Here is a 20,719-nt window from a genome sequence, read left to right on the forward strand (position 1 = left end):
TGGTTGATTTTGCACAATAGCAGATCCATGTAGATCAGCTATGTTCAGCATGAAACAAAGTGTAAATTGACTTGTGTCTATTACTTATAGGACCTCTTGTCCACCCGTCCCTTCCTAACATCTTAGTCTAGTTTTGTTGACGAAAATGTCAATATGTCCTAGTTTTAGTCATCATAGCTTAGCTTTAATTTCGTTTCCATTTTGTTTTCATCAGTGAAAAATGGTAGTCGACGAACATTTTTCGTCATAGTATTAGTTGATCTGAACTCTTCACCATTTGACCACTTAAGCCCTATATACGGCAAGCATCCGATTTTATAAAAATTAGGCCAATATAAAGTGCCAAATTCACTGCAGGTCTCATTAATGGTCTGGCAGGTGTTGCTATTTCCATTTCTGCATGGCTGCAGAACAATTACCACGGCATTATTACAATGGAGATTTGACCAGACTTACACTTGAATTTATTACCTCAGTAATCATTGTCAGGGGGGTATGGTGGCGCAGTCGGTAGCGCTGTCGCCTCACAGCTAAAAGATTTGAGGTCGATTCCCGCCGGGAACGCTCTGGGCGCTTGGGCCTCCGCCTCATCAGCGCCCATACCCTATAGGTGGGGTTGTCAAAAGGCCCTTTCTGTGTGGAGTTTACATGTTCTCCCTGTGTCTTCTAGGGTAGGTACCCTAAAACATGCAGTAATCCTGGTCTCTATACTGCCACCCCCTGGTCAGCCAGGGGAAGCCTAATGGAGGGGATTGGAATAACGTGTTCCTTCCACACGCTACTTCCTCCCGGGGAAACTCCTCCTGTCAGGTGATAAGAAGCGGCCTGCTCACTCTTATAGTGCCCATAACATACACGTTAATAAAATAATAATCAGACTAATATGGGGGGGAGAACACAACAGAGGCAGTGCTTCTTTCACCTGACAAATATCACTATGTGATCATTTCTTGTTTCCTCACTCTTTATATTTATTTATCTAGTAGTTAGCCATTCATTTTCTTGGTTATTTTGAGACACCTTACTTCAGTCCATGCCTGTACATAGAATTCCAAAAATAAATAAATTGATCCCACTGCCTGACTGCTGTTGTAGGAGTGGTTGGTGGGTGGGGCCTCTCAACAAAAACAACAACTCCTGAGAGCATAACCTTGAGGAACACATTTATTTTACCTCAATATAGATGGCTGTTTTTGACACACATGTTCCCAAGATAGGTCATCTCATGATGTTGACCATGTGTGTACAAAGTCACTCTCCTTCCTAGGGGCCAAAGACATCTTGCCCAACATCAATATTCAACTATAGTATATTATGTTATAGGTTTCTGCAGCTGACACATATGTGTATAAATAACACTGATCCTCACTGTCAAAGTTGTGATGAATGTCTGACGCACTGAACTATATTATTCACATACACATAGAATCGTCATGTGTCTGATTGTGTATGTAGATCACCACTATACTCTGCTGTCTGAGATCTTTTACTGCATCTAGCATCAGGTCTAGTACTTCAACAATGACTATCTCCAAGGTCAAGGTCAACACTGCTGCACATTTGTCCAACCCAGGTATAGTACGTTCAGTAATGCCCAGGCAGGCAAGTGCTGAGATTGCTTTAGTGGACAAATTTAAGAATACACCAAGCTCTGCACTTTTGGCCTTGGAAAAGAACAATAATGCATACCTTTGTGGAATGTGCAGCTCTATCACCTCCAATGGTGATTCATTTAATCTCCTCCATTCTTCATACTGGTGTCAACCAGGCACCCTGGGCAAATTATTCAGTCTAGGGACTTGACAGTGAAAACAAAAGTATAATATAGATTAAGTACAATAATAAGTTAACAAACATCAAATGGACTTGTCAGCGAGTGCCTGTTGATCGGGTTTTACCTTCTTCTCATGTGAAATAAGCTTTACGTCAATTGTCAGGAGGATTGTCTATCCATTCTTGACAGTAAAAACAGACAACAACAGAGTTAATTCTTATGTAGCTGCAAGTTTATCTAACATATCCTGTACTCTCTTCACAACATCAAAGGCCTGTGGGGATTGGGAATGACAGTAGTGTAGTGTGTCAGTTGTTGGGATCCGGAACCGTGGGAATCGGAGGAATTGGATCCAACATTGAGGAGCTGGAACCGGTTTTTAGCACACTATCACAGCTGGTATGTGGACTTCATGTCTGCTATGCAATTACTATACCAGTGGTTCTCAAACATATTAATTTCAAGGACCACCATAACTGCATGAGTTATAGTCCTGTATGGTTTCATTTGGAACCCACTATACTAGAATGGGAACCGTTAAGGAATCGAACCGTTAAGAGAGAATCGTTAAGGAACCGAAATTGTTGAAATGTAAAGGTCTCTCTATCAGCTGCCCAATCTGGGTACCCATTGGCAAAACAAAGGGAAAACAGCGCCAGCGTGAGTCAACAGTCTGTCTTGAGAGACTACCAGTTGCCTAACATCACTATTATAGGAATGTTTCTAGGTCCCTGTTGCTACCTGATACCACAAGAAACAAAGCACATCGACAACATTATTTTCCTTCTTTATTTATTTAGCATGAACTCAATAGAAATGTATAGTTTTCATTTCAGTTTTTTTCTCTAGAGTAGAGTGAGTCATTAGAGATAACTTACAGATGATTCAGAAACATGATGGGATGATTAATATGAAGTTACTGTATCACAGAAGATGAACATCAACAGCACTCACTCTCCTGTCTTCATGAAAACAACCGGCACTAAATGCAGCAATACACCTTCCAATCTAGCTATATTTAACAACTTGACACAACTTGACACTTTGTTGTATGTTATATAGCAAAAATCACATAATCTCGTAGATCTGCTATCTTTGCCAAATGTTCGTATATTTTCGTAGAATGTTCACCCAGTAAGTACATGATCCCCCCCCCCCCCTTATGACCTTAAAACATGATCATCAGGTACTGTGGTTATGCTAGGAGGAAGATTTATTAAAAAAAAAAAAAGTGTACAGAATTGTTAAAATTATGTTTTTATGTGGTCACACCCACCAGTTCATTAAGTATACATGTTTTTTACCGTGGCACCACCCACCTGAACTTAAACCTCGCCCACAGCTGTTGTTGTATGATAATGTGAAGGGGTTAGGGGAGGGGTTATAGGGTTATGATGTTACTAAAATGGTGTTTTTTCGATCGGGCCTTTTGACTCAAAGGCTTTCAGTTTTCAGGAACAAACCAAAAATACACAGGGAAGACATATTTGAATATTACAACCACACCTAAGGGTCTATTAGAGTAATGCTAACTCCATAGACACATGCAAAACAGAAAAAGTACAAAAATGGTACAAAAAAAAAAGGAAATAACCACTAGGGGACAGCAATGCATACAATATACTGTAGTTATTGTGTGATTGTCCTGTGGCCTTAGTATAGTCATTTAATCCAACAGTTTTGCTTTGTTACTTAAGTTCGCATTGTTACTTTGAAGCCAGCTGGACGCTGAGGGAGTGACAGAATGGGTGGGGTGGTGGTTGCCATAGTTACCGTATGAGGTAAGAAGCTTAAATCAAACACACAGGCTCTCTCTCTCTCACCACCCTGTGCAGAGTGTGCCGTATCTCTCTCTCTCTACCAGCAATTGTGTGTGTATATGCGTCCACACATTTGTTTTTTAACAAAACTTTATCCCACGATTTTGCAACCAGTGTCAATTATCTAATGTAATCCTGGGCACTATACTCCCTCTACCAACCTTGGGAGGGTACGGGGGAGAACATGCAAACTCCACACAGAAAGGTCCTTTTGACAACCCCACCCAGGGTATGGACACTGATGATGCGGAATTAATTGTGTCATTGAGTTTCACACCTTGGTTAGGAAGCCTTCTTAAACATCTTCCCTCAGTTCCCTGCTATGAAATCCAACACATTCTCTTGATGTTTGAGAATGCATTAATTCCGTTGTCTTCTCAAGTAATGTTGTGACACGTTACCGTTACAGTAGCCTACTTGTGTGTGCCTGCATGTGTACAGTAGGTGGCTATACAGTGAGTGCACACAAGAGAAAGGCACAGATGATAATGGAAGAGGGATGGAGGGAGAGAGAGGACTGTGTTTTGGTATTGTTCAATGACTCACAGCCATTCCAGCAGGACTCTGAGCGACTGCTATGAATCTGACTGTGCTAGTGCTGCCACAATAACATTCCCCACGACATGCATGGCCAGTGTTGTCAAGGTGACACAGATTTGCTCTCTTCCGGCATTAGTCTCTGTTCTTTTGCAGTCTGTTACAAGGCAAAATAGATGGAAATTGATACAAAGGGGATATTTTGGAGACTATTATTCTGGTGCACCTCTCTCCAGCTGTGAGGCCTCAGGGTCTTTCACTGACTTATAATTTATGAAATATCTCACACAGAGGTGGTCTGTAGGAATGTCAATGCCATCACTGCTGGTTGTAAGCAGTACCTGGAGACATTATATTTCATGACAGGCATGGTCCACGCACTGTGACTTTGGGAAAACACTAAGCAGGAGAAATAAACACATACTATACTGTACTGACATGTTGTCATGTATTTTCTATACAGACTGACTAACAAACTAGAGAAGAATGGAGTTCTCAAAAACAAACTGTAGACAGTAGACTAGTGGAAAACCATGTCATCAAAGCATCAGACAAAGAAAAACAGGCAGAGAGATGAACTGACGGTCCCAATCGCAGGTGTATTTATTTCAAATACAGAGTTGCAAAATAGCATAGCTTCCCGTGGCCATGGTCGGCCCACGGGAGCGCAGCAAACTGACCTGACCGTGGTGGCCAGCCAGCTAAGACTACTGAATCATTGCATTTTCAAGACCAGATATACCGTTTACATCAAACAGAGTTGAATTCAGGAAGGGTGGAGTTACAGACTTTACATACAGAGTGAAAGATCATTTGGTAAATATTTGGTATCTCAGAGGCATCTCAAAAGGTTCCTTAAGACAATAGAATGGTCATTTTGTCACCTCACCAACACTACACCAAGCCTGCATGGGAACCTCTGAGGTGAGTGCTCTCAGACAGACATCTTCTCACCCATGATCCTTGAATAAACACAGTGACCAAAATGTCCTAATTATTATGAATATTATGAAAATATGGATTGTCGCGAGACCACAATGTCACCACCAACAGTACCTGGCCTAAAACTTTCAGCTGCAATGTCTGCAGAAGCACAGCTTCTTGTGTCTCACTCTCTACACACCCTAAGCAAAAGTTGTCTATAAAATTGCAAATCGAATCTAATTTTAAAGCACATTTAAAAACAATAGAACAGAAAAAGTACTACTAATACTGTATGTATATTATAATTGATATGTCACAGGAATTACTTTCACCAAATCACCCGAAAATTGTACTTACAGCTGCCTTATCACTCTCAGGCTTACTGAAGGAATGGATTAGCACAGGGAACTAGCATCACGTGTGCACCTCCTTTGGAAATAGTGAAAGAAACTGCATAGATGCGGTAGAGGCAGTAAGAGGAGGGAGTGGTGACAGTGGTCCTTTTATTGGACATGGGGTCAGTCTGGGGTTTTCAGTGTTTAAAGGCAATGTGTGTCCCTGACACACATTCTCCTGTTTTGCAGTGAGAGGGAATTTGGGGAAATGGGGACATATTCTGGTGTGACACGCATTGCAGGGCTGGGGGAGAGCTTGAGCTTCAGCACTTAGCAGATGAGTAGATAAACAAAATGGAGTCTGGAAATACAGCAGTATAAAATGAGAAAAGCAGAAGAGGCCGAGTACAGTGAGAATGGTTTAACAATGAATGCACAGGATATTAACATGATTGGCAATGAGCATTGTGCTTAGATGGGACCGACTTGCAGAGGAAGGCTTATATGAATCTAAAGTGATTTTGTTGCTATTACAGTATCTTCAGCTCTTGGGGACATCTTTTCTTTCTCATGAACATCTTTACCTCTCTCTCTCTCTCTCTCTCTCTACCCATCTTTGTTTGAACAGTCAATAATCATTTGCTATACACAGCTGCAGTACCCCCTCTAAAATTGAATTCTGCTTTATCTCCATCCATTTCTCAATTTCTCTCCATCCGCTTAAAGGACGATTCACCCTTTTTTAAATTGTTATCATTTTTTAAGATATTTTTGGGGCTTCGCCGTTACCTATGTAATCGTGCTTATCCCGTCAGTGTGCTGATCGGGGACATGTCACGCGACATCATCAGTGATAGAGCACGTGACATAACGCGACATCTTCAGGAATGGAGATCCCTGATGTCATCAATATTAAGCCCATATATGGAGATCCCTGATGTCATCAATATTGTCCAGCAACCCTACATCTGACCTCAAACCTCAAACCCTTAGATTTCCATATATGGAGCTGACCTGTTCTGACATTCCATATGTTGATCCTTCCCCATCCATCCTTCCTCTTCGACGTCTCCCTTTTGACTGATAGCTGTCCATTTAAACTTTAGACGGGCCCGCCCCAAAGTTATTAGTGCAGCCGTGCCCGGCGAAAACTAGAGTTCTCAACAGACCCAAAAATTAAGATCTTATACCCCTGTCCCCCCATGCCAAAGCGCCAGCGCTCGCCCAGCAGTCTTCTGTCACCCAGGCAGATGCGTGCACGCTTCTCGCCCTCAGGTGTCTTACTGGTTGATAGATATACAGTAGCTTGACAGGAAACGGGGAGAGAGATGGGGGGAAGACACACAGCAAAGTTTGTCGGGACCAGGACTCAAACCCGCGACACACTGTCATTGTGCAGCCAAGGTGCCTGGACCAGGTCGACTTCACCCATTTTCAATCTATCTTTTAAGTGGTCCTCACTAATAAATAAAATGGTACCATATCATGAGCATTAATGAGGACCAATTATATTAATATGCATAAAATAGAATTGCCAATTGGATGAACCCTGTTGATTTTGGTTCCCCGCATGACCTGTCTTCTATTATAGCACCTCCTTTAGGCCAAACCTTCCATTTACAAGTCATGGGTATCGAAAATATCATGAGCAGATTGCCATGCAACTTGCTGAACATACCGGTATTCATGCGTGTGTGTGTGTGTGTGTGCGTGTGTGTGTGTTCATATTTGAAAGCCTCTGTAATGTCCATATAAATCAGTTGTTAGAGGCCTGCAGGATGGCCCAAGGCATTGGCAAAATGCTGTTCAGTGTCTGCAATAATTGCCAGTCACCAAATATGGAGGAGGAGATGCTTCCTGTACCCGTGATCTGTATCCTTCCTGAAGCACTTGTTGAGTTTTCCAAGTTTGTGCATCTACTATTGTGCTATAGTAGAGAGAGAGTGTGTGTGTGTGTGTGTGTGTGTGTGTGTGTGTGTGATTACTTGACAATGTCGAGGCATTACACCAATACATTTGTTGTAGGGATATGGCATCTATGGGGGGAAAAATGAGAAGGATGCAGACTTGTCGTTTAGTCATGTCACTACTCTCAGAACATTAAAGTTAGACATGACTTTAATGTAGAAATATTTCACTACTGAATCCCTTACCTTTTCAATGTTTTGGTCCCTCTGCACCTCCACATCTGGGAAACTCTATCCCAAGCATAATCTACAGTTTACTACAGTAAACTTCAAGTTGGGATCTTTTTCATTGAAGTCTTGAACTCATACAATTCATCATGTCGCCTTCAAAAAGACAGAATATGCCTTCACCCTTCAGTGTCTTAGAACATTAAGATATTTTATCAATAATAATTCTCTATGGGATTATACATTTTAGAGTCTACCATATGGATTGTTGAAAGACGTGAAAATGATTCTGTCAAATTGTCTAACAGTAGTAGGAACAAATGAAAGGCATTTTGACAACAGAGAGTAGTGCAGTCCGTTTCTTTTTGGAGAGTATGAGACTACCGCATCCGTTAGCTGTAGTGCATCTTGTTTTCCATGTCTGCAGCGTTTATTGGGTTTTGAGGGATGCCCCTACCTCGGCCTGCTGTGCTAAAAAATGCCCTCAGCCATGGACTCACTGTCACTTTGATACTCGCTTTACTGATAGTCAGAAAAATGAATTCACACTGCATTGATTAGTGTTAATAATAAACACGCACACAAACACGCACGTGCACACACACAGCATACACCATGATATTCTTTTTTACATTAGAATATTAAAACTTTTAATGTTTGCTCTACCTTTTGTTTTATATAATTGAATAGACATTCTATATATGACAAATATTTGCACTACGCTGTGGATGGCCTAGCATACAGGTCTGATGGGAGTGAAACTCTACGTAAACTACAGTATACACATTTTATTTTCCAACCTGATTATTTAAAGGAATTAAAAGGACACCAGTGGTTGGATTTGTAATCGGTTTATTTCTCATCAATACATGTGTGCTTTCATTCAACAAAATAATTCTCTGCTTTCAGAACAAATCAACATCTTTTTGTTTACCAAATTATAAATAGCTTACTCAAGCCTCAAACTGAACATTCATCATTGTCTTCAGATGGTTCAGACTCATTATCAACACAGCACAGATTGTTTGAAAGGCAACTTGGTATTCTTGTAACCTACCCACAAAGCCTCTCCAAAGGAAAGTTTCAGCAATTGCCAGATCTTGAATGGCAAGAAGTTCATACATTAGCTTATAGGTATCATCAAACTAGATCTGTGATATTGATTAGACATGAACACAGACAGTTATCATTATCCGGGCAGGTTTCGGGGGTACGGTCAGGTAACAGCAGTGACGTTTAAGCAGCTGTGGCGAAGCCAAGACGGTTGTTGGTGCGGTCGTAAACGGAGTAGTACTCCCTGAGGAACACATCGCCAAAGATCCACAGTGGCTGTCCGGTACGAGAGGGCAGATAGGTGGCGCTGATGCCCACCATACACATCTGGTATCCATTCTGGTAGTGCTATGGATACAGATGGAGAGAGGATAAGATGTGAGTTTTCCAGATGTATTATGTGTTGGCTTGCATGCATGCGCTCACACAAACAGAGACACTAATATAATGTACATTCGGGGGGGGGGGGATGAACTTACCTGCTGGATGTAAGCAGAGGGAGGCAGAGGGAAGGAGACCCCGCTGATGACGAAGGTGAGAGTTGGCAGGTTGTACACCGCGTTACAGTTCACTGTGTACTGGAAAACAAGATTATGACATAATCAGGTAAGGGTTATATAAAAAAAACAACCTTACCACCATGTTTAGAATGTAAGTGTGCTCCTACCATTACAAGGATGACGAAAGAAATCCAATATAATAGTGTCATTCTTTCGTGCGTGTCCTTACCATTCCATACTGGCTCTGCTGGGCTCCAATGGCCTGCATGATGTCTCCAATCACCTGGCGAGGGGCAGTCAGCTGGGAGGTACCAGTGTCAACGATGGCCTGGCAGCCCGAAGAGCAATAGCCTGTTTGCTGGCCATTAATTGCGAATCTGCAGGGCACCACATCCATTGGAATGCCATTAGAAATAGAATGCACAATGGTGGAGAACGCTCAAAGAAACATGTGAGCGAAAATATACTGTACAAGTAACGTCTAATCTATATTCTAGAGAGCACAACACTATACTGTAGCATTCAAGCAGACATGTAAGATTGAATTTTTTGCCTGCTGTTCATTCTGATGGAATCTTATGGGAAAATTAAAACAGTACAAACCCATTAACACCAATCTGCCAGTAGGTTTCGGAAGTGACAGGAGTCCAGTAGATCTGGCCCTGGTACTTGCTCTGGTCCACTCCTCCAAAGGACAGCTCGCTGCCCTGCTGTCCTCCCCTGGACAAGACAACATCCCACAGCTTAGCGGCAAGCTTTATGTGTCATTGTTATGGCAGGTGTGGTGTGTATTGTATATGATGTTATATTATGTGTTTTACTTAAGAGCACTGTTAATTTTGTGTACAGTGCATGCTGCTTGGATACCTGGAGAGGTAGAAAGCGAAAATGTTGTTATTCAGCAGGTTTTGACTGATCATGTTGTCCATGACGGGGGTCTCTCCTCCGGCTGAGATAGAGGGGTAGGCCAGGCCCATGATGCCATCAAACTTGGCCACAACAAAGTTCTGACCTGGCTCGTTAGTGCTCAGACCAACCTCTTGGTTGGTGATCACAATGCCGCCGATCTATAGGGTACACAATACACATCACAAAGTAAACAACTAACAACATCAAGATCGAAGGGATTCAGTCGGGTACAGAAGTACTAAATGTAACATCTAAACACCCTATCAAGAGGAAACCTCCCTGGTCACGGGAGTTATTAGGCTTCCGGACTTCAGTCAGGGCTACTCGGCTACACTAATTTTGTTGAACTGATTTAGTTGTTATACTTTTATGAATATATTGCATTAATGCTAGTGGAATGTTCAGATAATTTAAGCTTATTTTTTATTTTAATTAATGCCCAGTGTGTGTGATTACAGTGGCAGTGTGAGTATATATTTGTGAAATTGTGAATCTCTGGAACAGACACCCTTTTGTCCTCTGTGGGGTTTAGTTACGACAGTTATCCATGGTTACTTAAACTCACATTAACGGTGTCATATCCGAAAACTCCAGAAAGGCTTCCAGCTCCATAGGGCAGGTAGAAAGTCTGGCCGTTGGCAGAGTAGGTAGAGGACTGCTGGGGGTTGAACTTGGTGTGGGTGTCTGGAAATAGCAGAGGTCAGAATTATCAAAAAGGTAGCTCTCCACCAAACAGGCTACTATACAGACTGGCTGAATTAAGTCAGGAGATCAGTTGTATATCTCCCGTCACATGAACCACAGAGCCTGTTGGTATTCTTGTAATTAATTTCAACATGCAAATTCCATGACCCACTCTCTGCACGTTAGCCAATGCTCATCAAAGTCCAATAATGGACAGCATGCATGTCTTTACGCAATGACAGAAATACAAGTTCTCTAATCTGAGTCCAACAGTTTCCAACTTTCTGATAACACATGAACATGTTTTGAAGTTCAAAGTTATAGATAGATGATGCTCGTGGGCTTATTTTGATTGGTTTCAGCATTTCCAATACAGTTTGTACTCACTGCAGGCCTGAGTGTTGCACTTAACGGAGTCAACCCACAGGTTGGAAGATCCAGTGTCAAACAGCACCTGGAAGGACTGAGGGGGAGTCCCAATGCTGATGGGTCCATAGTAGGTGGTCTGGTGGGAGCACAACACACGTGTTAGGGTTACAGACAGACAGACGAAGGAAAACTACACATCTTGTATACTTGGTTGGCTAATTATTCTCTGTAATACTGTATGTGTTTGACCGACCGTACGGTACAGTCATCGACCTACTGTAGTCCTAGTCTGTCAGGGTTCCTGATTCTTGGAAATGCCAAACATTTAGAACATTTTCTTTTTTAATATGGCCACAGCGATGTGGACTGACATCCATCACACTTTTCAATTATAAATGTGTGGAATTTGTGACACATCAAAACCTAAGTAGGCTACTGCAATAAATGACAGAAATGTGCATTTCTCAAAAGGAAAGACAGATGTGATTGCAGTAGGTAGTATTTATATGAAAGACAGTGGTTTTCTTACATCAGCATAGTTGTTGATGTACATGTTGGCGGAGCCAGCAAACTCATTTCCCTGGGGGTAGTACTTCAGAGCGGGATCCTGATAGGGCACCTCGATGCCCTGCTCTCTCAGTGCCTGGCGCATGGACTTATGCTTGGTCAGAGGAATCCTGGGAGAGAGGGCACAACAAACAAACAAATATGTTTGGTATCAAACGTTTCCAGTGGCACGTAAAAAGGTACAGGTACTCAGAATATATAGAAATAAAGCAGTTCCTTACCTGTGGATGCCCTCGGCAAACACCGCACCGACTAGAAGAAGAATAAGACACTTCATGTTTCTCCCCTGTATCTCACAGCTCTCCAGGTTGAATACACCTCAGTCAGGCGTAGAACAGGCCTTATATACTATTTGATATCAGACCCTTATCAACTCCCAAATCATATCAGCTGCAAAGGTGTTCTTTCCGACTCTGAATATGTTGTTTGCCTTTGTTATTTGCCTTTGAAGGCAAATAACACATATAGCACTTTATGCATCTTTGTGATAATGTCCTGTCCATTTCAGCTGAATGGACAGGACAGGTTGTGCCGTTTGGGAAACAAGCTTGTAAATATCTGGATACCCCATGTACTGTAAATAAGACAAGAGAGACCCTACGGCTGTGCCGTTTGTAAATTACAGTAGCTAAGAGAGACCCTACGAGTGTGCCGTCTGTGGGTGGAACAAGCTTCTAAATTTTGCTTTCTTGCCATGAACTCCTGTTTTCATTGTCAAACGTCAGTAGCATTACAAAGTTACCGGTATATACAACAACAAAAAAAGACAAAAATAAAAGTAAAAAGTAAGTGCGTTTGTCTTATTATGTTATGCCAGCGCCGCTCTTCCAAAGCTGTACATTCTGGTATTTTTTTAAAAACTATTTTCAGCAATGGGGAAAACTATTTTGTGGGTATAGATCTTGAGCGGGTCATTTTGAAAGTAGCTCACAAGTCAAAAAAGTGTGAGCACTGCTGGCCTGCTGTATCGGGTGGGTTTGTTGAATCTTTCATTAATACAAAGCCTACATGTACCATTTGAAGGGAAGTGGCCCTTGTTAACGCTGCCATAGTTGTGATATACACCGCCATAATATATCACCTGGAAACGTTTCTCTTTCTAAAATAAATGTATGTTAAAAAAGAAAAAGGAAATTGTATAGTTGCGAACGCAGTGAGCACTTACTATGAGACCTAGCAGATCATGTCTGTCTGTCTGTCTGTCTGTCTGTCTGTCTGTCTGTCTGTCTGTCTGTGTGTGTGTCTGTCCCGCTATCCAAATATGGAGTGTGTTGCATCAGAAATCACTCAGCTCCATATATGGGCACAAAAGGGGCCAGGTCCACTCAGCTCCATATATGGGCACAAAAGGGGCACCATATAAGGAGACCCAAAAGCAGCTATACGTCCAAAACCCAAATATGTACGAGCTGCGTTCGCTTCCCGCGTTTGCGCGTCTTACTCGTGAGTACTGTATGACTGTGATCCCAGTTGTTTTTGCTCAAACTTAGTTTGAATGTCCTTGTTTGTAAATCTACTAAAATGCCCAGTCAGCACAGTTAGTTTCCAGGTACAACGCCACATTCATAATAACAGCAAGGTCAAGCCTAGAGATATGACCGTGACTTCAACTTTTCCACAAGTGGAAAATTATAATATCAGCAGCACCTTGAACACACAGTCTTATCAAACTGAAAAACTGTTAATAGTCTTATCAAACTGTTAATATTAGAGGGCCACACTACTGTATATTTGATATTTTGCAGGTGTTGACAGTTGACACAAAGGCTTGCCCACTGGCACCTGCCCCTGGCAGGTAAATATAACCTTCGGGAAGGTGTAGTTTGCTTCCAGGCTGCCCGACCAGGCATGTGCTTGTTTGAGAGCGGACGCAACTGTCTAAACAGCACCAGATATCTGCTAGTGCTTAAACACCTGAACGTGGCCAGAGTGATCTGTCTTCTCGGCTGTGGAATGTAAAATAACAGCATTTTTATACCTATAATGTGCTGTTTTCACTGTTGATACACAAATAACAATAATAATAATAAGTGTGGAACCACGTGAATTTAGATATTAACTGGAACTGCCGCCCACTTCCTAAACCCCAGGTGTCCCCCAGGGGTCTAAACACGGCCCCCCTCCTGTTTTCCCTTTACACCGAAAACAGCTAATCTACACCCAGCGTGTTGTGAGCTTATAGATGAGCTTTTTTCTGCAAATAGAATAGGGGCATTAGGGTTAGGCTTATTGCAATGGTCGACACATACAGTACACTTGATATTGATGTTGATTCCTCATCCATACCCTCCCAACAACACCTTCTGTGTGATCAGGTTGAGTTTTTCATCACTGCCTGTTCGGGACAGCCCCGTACTGTGCATGTGTAGGAGGTTAAACTCTTACGGATATGTTTTGCCCAGGGTTAGCAAATAGATTAGATAACACCGTCTGTAGCCTACTGTATATGGCATGGTCTCCATTGCGATGCAGTCAGTATAAACATCCATAGGTAATATAGTGTGGAGTGTGCTGTCCTCGGTGGCAAAGCTGCAATGCAGCATTTCTCTCGAGTTTCACACATTGTGAGAACCAACTGCTGGTAGAGCAAAGAGCTTGCCTGGAACTGATGATGTAGAGATGAGATAGAAACTAATCAACTAATCAACTGATCAACTAATCAACATCATGGCTCATTTGAGACACACTTTTACGTGCTGAAGTAGGCTACTGTTGTAAATGGAAGTTCTCAGTTCTGTGAATGACAACCGCTTGGAAATGCATGCTAAGACTGGGGTAAATTAAAGCATGACCATATATTTTACACACACACACACACACACACACACACACACACACACACACACACACACACACACACACACACACACACACACACACACACACACACACACAATAATGGTCTTTATTTCGGTATCTGATATTGATGACAGTATAGGTGAAGATTTTGAAAGGTTTCCCTGAAAAATGTCAGTTCTTGTGTGTATTTTATATTTGTGTGCTTGTTGAGTGCAATTAAAGTTAAAAGAAATATATCTATCCAAAATGTATTTGATACATTTGTATATGATTGCATTACGCAGTATTTATATGAAAGGCAGTGAAGTGGCATACCGGTAGTTGCTTTGGTTTACATCTAAAATAGATTTGATATTTGTATTTATAAATGTTCTCAAATAGAAACTTTTCAATAAAAAAATCGAATTGATTTAAATATTTTAATTTTGATCTCCTTCTATTTCCGTGGTCGAACCCACGGTTCTCCAGAACCACCACAAAAGGCTCTGGTCAGGCTCTGCCAGTGGGCCTAATCAGCCTAAATCCCCTCACCTGTGCAACTTCCAGCCTCTGCCTCAGCCAGGGGGCAGTGAAGCCAATATTGTCTGAAGCCAGTAGGAAATTCTGACTTCATGAAAGTTCATATAATGGCCTGTTGTTGCGCTGTCATTGGGCCCAAAAAACCCATATCTCCATAGAGGTCCATGTATTTGGGCCCAACTTCACCTAGACTGTATTACCTTAAACATGGTCATGAATACTTTCTGCTTCCAGTCACTAGTTTAAAGTCTCATTTATCAAATTATGGTCCCATTTATTAAAAAAATAAAAAGTCGAGTATGTTCTGAGGGGCGTGGCTACCGTTGCAGTCTATGATCGGGACCACCCCCCACTCGAGTCAAAATAAAAACCAACAAAGAAGAAGGGGGGAAGTCCCACCTCATTGTCTGGGCCAGCCAATGGCCAGCTGGGCCCAAACGGATCTAGAAAGATGGCGATTTACTGACAGGCTTCATCTTACGTCCATATCAGACCCGGAGAACGCTTTGTCCATATATTTTTTACAGTCTACTCTATGGCCTCAGCCAATTAATTGCCATGGCAGCCCCACACCTGCAAATTACTTTACTTAACACACACTTTTCACAGTCAGTTTGCACTCTTCACACACAGGCAGATAGTTAAAACGGGTGCTATGACAATTATTATTAGGTTCCCAAGTTGCATTGCTATAGGCTGGTGGCCAACAGGCACGTACAGGTCTAGTTTTTACAAATTCTCTAAAACCGGCACCAGCATCAATAATCAAGCCAGACATGGCCAAAGCATTTTCGGGGGTCCCCAGCCGAAAACGTTGAGAACCCCTGCTTTAGTAGCCTACATGAGTCATCCCCAGGACCAAGGCGGACATTAATCTATAATTATTAAGAAAATCCACCTTTGGGGCTTCCATTGATTGGTTGCGCATGTATACTGTAATATGAATATTTATGACATGATATTTCTCTTGTGTTTTTACAGGCCAACCCACGATATCAGTCTGGAGGAGTTTGATGATGAGGATCTATCTGAGATCACAGACGACTGTGGGATTGGACTCAACTATGACTCTGATCCATATGAGAAGGTAAGGCTCTCTCCTTCTTCTAATCTTTTGCTCTTGCATGCACGCATGCACACACACACACACACACACACACACATGCACACACATGCACACAGTTGCTATACTGTAGAATAGACCTCATTTAGGACGGTGTCACTGGTTAATTCCGGTGGCATAAAACATAAAAGATAGACTCAAAGAAATAAAGTGCGAGGGAGAGAGCAGATACTAACTAGAGGACCCAGTTTGCATGTCTTTCTTATAATATAGTAGACGCTGGCTTTTATTTATGGGCTACACACTTGGTCGTCATTACATTAGTGGCTACAGTCTCAGAGTGCCAGTAGTCAATATCGTGATTAACATGAGTGGAATGCAGGGACTAATTATACTGGTGCAGAGTGGGAATACCGTATACAGTTGAGTAGTACTGTATATAGTAGTAGTAGTACTGTATTTTAAGTGGATACAGCATTCAGTAGCATGTAATACTGTATAATTAAAACCCTTCCAAAACAACCACTAACTAATAGCTCATACCTATATTTTGGGCATGTCATTATAGGTGAAGATTTGCTTAAAAAAACATATTCCAATTGCTTCACAGATTTTCACAAAATCTAACAAAGACATTTACATTTTCAAATTGCTCAAAAACAGCAGTGCGTTGTGAACTTGAAGATCGGATTTTCCGCTTTTCGTCGTGTGGCTCATTTCCGCTCGCTAATTTCCCCCCATGTATCATCACCGTAATCCCCAATTACGCTTTTTTTCATCTTTACCTTCTCCATACCCCCTCCTCCATCCTTAGAGACGTAAATGTATACCTAGCTTGTGGCTTGAAGCCATGGATGCAGCAGAGGGCGGGTGACCCAGAGCAGTTTGCTGCTATGCAGAGACAATCCACTCCCCCCCCCCCCCCACCGCGTCTGTCTCTCCCTCCCTCCCTCCCTCGCTCTTGTCTCCCCTTCCCTCTCTGCCACGCACAGCGTTGCTCGGAGACAGAGCTCAGATTCCTTCCCACTTTAGCTCTCTTCCACTACCCCCTGCCTTTCTTCCCCTTCTCTCTCTCTCTCTTCCCCCTCTCACTTTTTCACACTCCTTCATCTGCCCGGGCAAGTGGGATTTAGCCGAGAGAGTCAGTTCTCGCATGTGGCATAAATCTGTATATCAGATTATTATTATTATTTGCTACCATCATGTTAATTCGAGCAAGAGATAAACTGGTGAGGCTGTTTCAACAAAACATAATTCTTTATTGTGTGAGAAAAGACCTTGCCCTAGAAATTCATGCGGGAGAGAGGCTTCAGGGATGGGGATGTTTATTTTGCTTGTCAACGAGGTCATCGTAAAACATGCATGCTTTTCACTGTCTGCCTCTGTCTGTCTGTCTGTCTGTCTGTCTGTCTGTCTGTCAGTTATTATCAGTTTTATGCTTTCAAAATAAACAGACTAATTCCCCAAGCCAAGCACAGCACAGCACAGCACAGCACAGCACAGCACAGCACAGCACAGCACAGCACAGCACAGCACAGCACAGGCCCTGACTGCTCATTTTACACAGTGTCAGTCCTTGTTATGTTACATCACAGCCCCGTCCCCTCCCATCACTGCCCACATAAAGTTATCCTGCTGACATGGGATAGCGGACACGCTGGATTAGCGAGGATGGCCATAAACCAGAGGTTCTGTGTGCATGCGTGAGTGCTCGCGCATGTGTGCGTGTGTGGGTCACAGCAGTGTACAGCTGTGAGGATGTGTGAGCGAGCTAAAGAACAGGACCAAAGACAGAGTGAAAGAGACTTCTGCCTGCATGCGGTTTTGCATGCATTTGATCATGCGCCTGTCAGCGGCACAGAGGACAGTTTGTCAGGTCATCAGCAGCATTTATCCAATCTCTTTCGGCACCGAGATAACACTGAGTTTGGCGGAGTGGCTCTGAGGTTTATGACTTGGTATGATTCGGTCATAACAGTCTTTGATGTTTAGGATTAACAGCCAATCTAAACTGGGATTATCCTTCCCCTGCCCAATCCCCAGCTCGGGTTAACTCCCATTTGTTACGGGGGTTCAGGTTTTAATCTGCATAGCCATAGCCCTCTTATATTAGTGCTTGACCTCTGGTGACACGTGCCTGCATAGACACACGTGCACACATAACGCTTGATTTAAACCAAATCTGGCATAACACAACCACTAGTACCCATCACTTCACTCTCACACTTCTTATCTCAATTTTAAACTGTTTGATTATGCTTTCTGTATAGGTTTTCGATCATTTTACTAAGCAGAGCCCAAGACAGGCAATTAGAGATAGCCTGTAATGGCGATCTTATCAATGTTTCTAACTCAATAAAACGGACTCAGATCTAATTGCTTTCTAAATGTCACAACACTATAAGATAATGAAGGGCCATGCTGGACTTTTGTACAATCTGGCACACAACTTGAGTGGTTTATGGAAGTTTACAGAGAATGTTTTTGCATTTTTGTGCAAGTTTGTGAGGAGGGTTTGTCATGAAGACGGGGACACATCCATGCACCCACGCGCACGCTTGCATGCACACACACCGCTACCCTCTGCCTCTTTACCATCTCACCTCTAATCTTTCCACTTCCTGTTATTCCTAAATATCCATCTCTGTCTTTCCTGGGAAGACGTCTGAACACCTGTGTATTCAGGAAGTGCTAAAGTGAACGGCTGAAGAGCGATGGTGTTTGTATCTTGGGTACCACATCAGGGCTGTTTGTTTTGTGGAGATGCGACATTTACTCAGACACAGTGATGTCATTGATAAATGGAGGGCTATTTCAGACCACTCTCTTATATCATTGGTTCTCAAAGTGGGGTCCTGAGTAGTCTTGATCAATAATAAGCTGCAATAATACACCATCTCATACAACCGACAACCCACTATACTAACTCTCTAAATGCACCTAGAATGCCTACAGATAAATGCTTGACAGCATAATTGTCATAATGAGCGCAAAGAACAACATACTTGTTTGGTTACTTAGTAAGATCCCATGTCTTAATGTAATGCTGCAATGTGTATACATTTTTATTTTGGCACTGCATTAAAGATGCAGTGCCACGGTTTTTTCCACCCTAAAATATGATCATCAGGTATTATTATAATATAAGGAGGAAGAACTTTTTCCAAAAAGTGTACAGTATTTGTTAAAAGCATGCTTTTATGTGGACACGCCCATAAGTATGCCTGGTTTGCCTGGTGGGTGGTCATCCACCTGAACTGAAGCTGCAGCCACAGCTGTAGTTTTATGATAAAGGGGGAGGGGTTAGGGGAGGGGCTCATAGCGTGATGTCACTATATTACTGTTTATTTCATTGGCCCGTTTGACTGTCAAGGGTTCAGCCTCCAAGAAGAAACCCCAAATACAAAGTTAATACATCATTGCACATAAAAATGACTCCAGGGTTTAATGAAGTACTGTCACCTCATAAACACTCATAAGCACTCCAACTTTAAATACTATATACTATCAGGGTTGGGAGGGTTACTTTTAAAAAGGAATCCCCTACAGTTACAAGTTACTTGCTAAAAAATGTAGTCAGTTACGTAATCCCGATTACTCCATTTAAAAAGTAACTACAAGTTACTTTCAGTTACTTTTTGATTACTTTTAAGTAAAACTCAATTTAATTAGATAATACAAGTTTTACCATTGATAGAGAAGAATGTCTATCAACCAACAACTTTGACAACCAACAACTTTGACAACCAACAATCAACCATCAACCCCGTAGGCTACTCATTGTATTTGACCTAAAAGAGAAGACTGCGCTACCCATTATTTGTCCCCAATCCAATATGCTCTCCTATCTAGTATCTCTGCAGTGTTGCCTGGTCTGATTATTATAAGCCACATTGGGCTTATTTTTCTGTAAATAATGGTAGAACGGTTGTGAGCTTGTAGATCGTCTAGCCAACATATATAAATATGCACATTGTTTAATGGACGATATATATAGCTTTGAAGTGCTCGTGTGGCCTTTTATAGTCGCTTCTTTTGGGCTTGTTTTCATAGACCTGGTTGCTTATTTCTCTCGCAAATTTGCCAACACCGCCCTGACACCTGCAGCCTCCACTGTGAGAATTTTACACAGAGTCAGAGAGGTGCGCGCTGCGCTCAACTCCAATTCATTGCCGTGTGTGCGGAGTGTGCGCTATTGCAGGTGGTTGTTTGGTGTTAAAATAATTCATAACTTGTTTGTAAAATTAATGAGGGGAAGCCCCGTTACTGTAATCCAGATTACACATTTTAAAATGTACTCTAAGACGTTACCGTTATGTTTTTTTTACTCTGATTACGTAACGGCGTTACATGTAATCCGTTACTTCCCAACCCTGTATACTATACTATATAATACTATAATAATCATCATACTATAATTCACTCAATGCCTTAATGAATGTCTGTCTGTCTGAAAACATTGTCGTAGCTCCTCACTGCCTGCACCAATTGCTCCGACTTTTCACAGGCATTGACCATAATATTACGGAGTCGGAGGTCTTTACATTTCGCCTTAGGCCTATAACTTTTGAACCGTAGGTCGTAAAATCTAAATTTGCTTCTCTGCAAATCTCACAAAAAACAGTACACATTATCTCTGGCCCTATCCGATTAAAACACCACAGGCAGAATTTTCATAGTCGGCTGTAATCGTCGTCCAAAGTTAATCGTCGTAATCGAAAGTTAGTGGGA

At 42.1% G+C, this 20,719-nt stretch overlaps 2 protein-coding genes across 2 annotated transcripts in view; one reads left to right on the forward strand and one right to left on the reverse strand.

Moving 5' to 3' along the window:
• Positions 1 to 20,719, forward strand: part of mapk8ip2 (mitogen-activated protein kinase 8 interacting protein 2) — a gene marked incomplete at its 5' end in the record, with an annotated part of 45,594 nt that overhangs the window by 5,626 nt on the left and 19,249 nt on the right. Inside the window, one exon of the mRNA XM_080761488.1 lies at positions 15,907 to 16,012. Within this exon, the coding sequence (XP_080617614.1) occupies positions 15,907 to 16,012 (106 nt within the window). The remainder of the gene's footprint in view (positions 1 to 15,906; positions 16,013 to 20,719) is intronic.
• On the reverse strand, positions 8,762 to 11,884 carry LOC308313750 (gastricsin-like; the record flags this gene model as incomplete). The annotated part of the gene is made up of 9 exons (XM_080761046.1): positions 8,762 to 8,926; positions 9,058 to 9,156; positions 9,308 to 9,455; positions 9,682 to 9,798; positions 9,946 to 10,145; positions 10,553 to 10,671; positions 11,059 to 11,176; positions 11,570 to 11,717; positions 11,829 to 11,884. 9 exons carry the CDS (start codon positions 11,882 to 11,884, stop codon positions 8,762 to 8,764), a joined length of 1,170 nt encoding a protein of 389 aa, XP_080617172.1.

The sequence above is a fragment of the Protomyctophum bolini genome, assembly GCF_963924005.1.
Source record: "Protomyctophum bolini genome assembly, chromosome: 4".
Taxonomy (NCBI): domain Eukaryota; kingdom Metazoa; phylum Chordata; class Actinopteri; order Myctophiformes; family Myctophidae; genus Protomyctophum; species Protomyctophum bolini.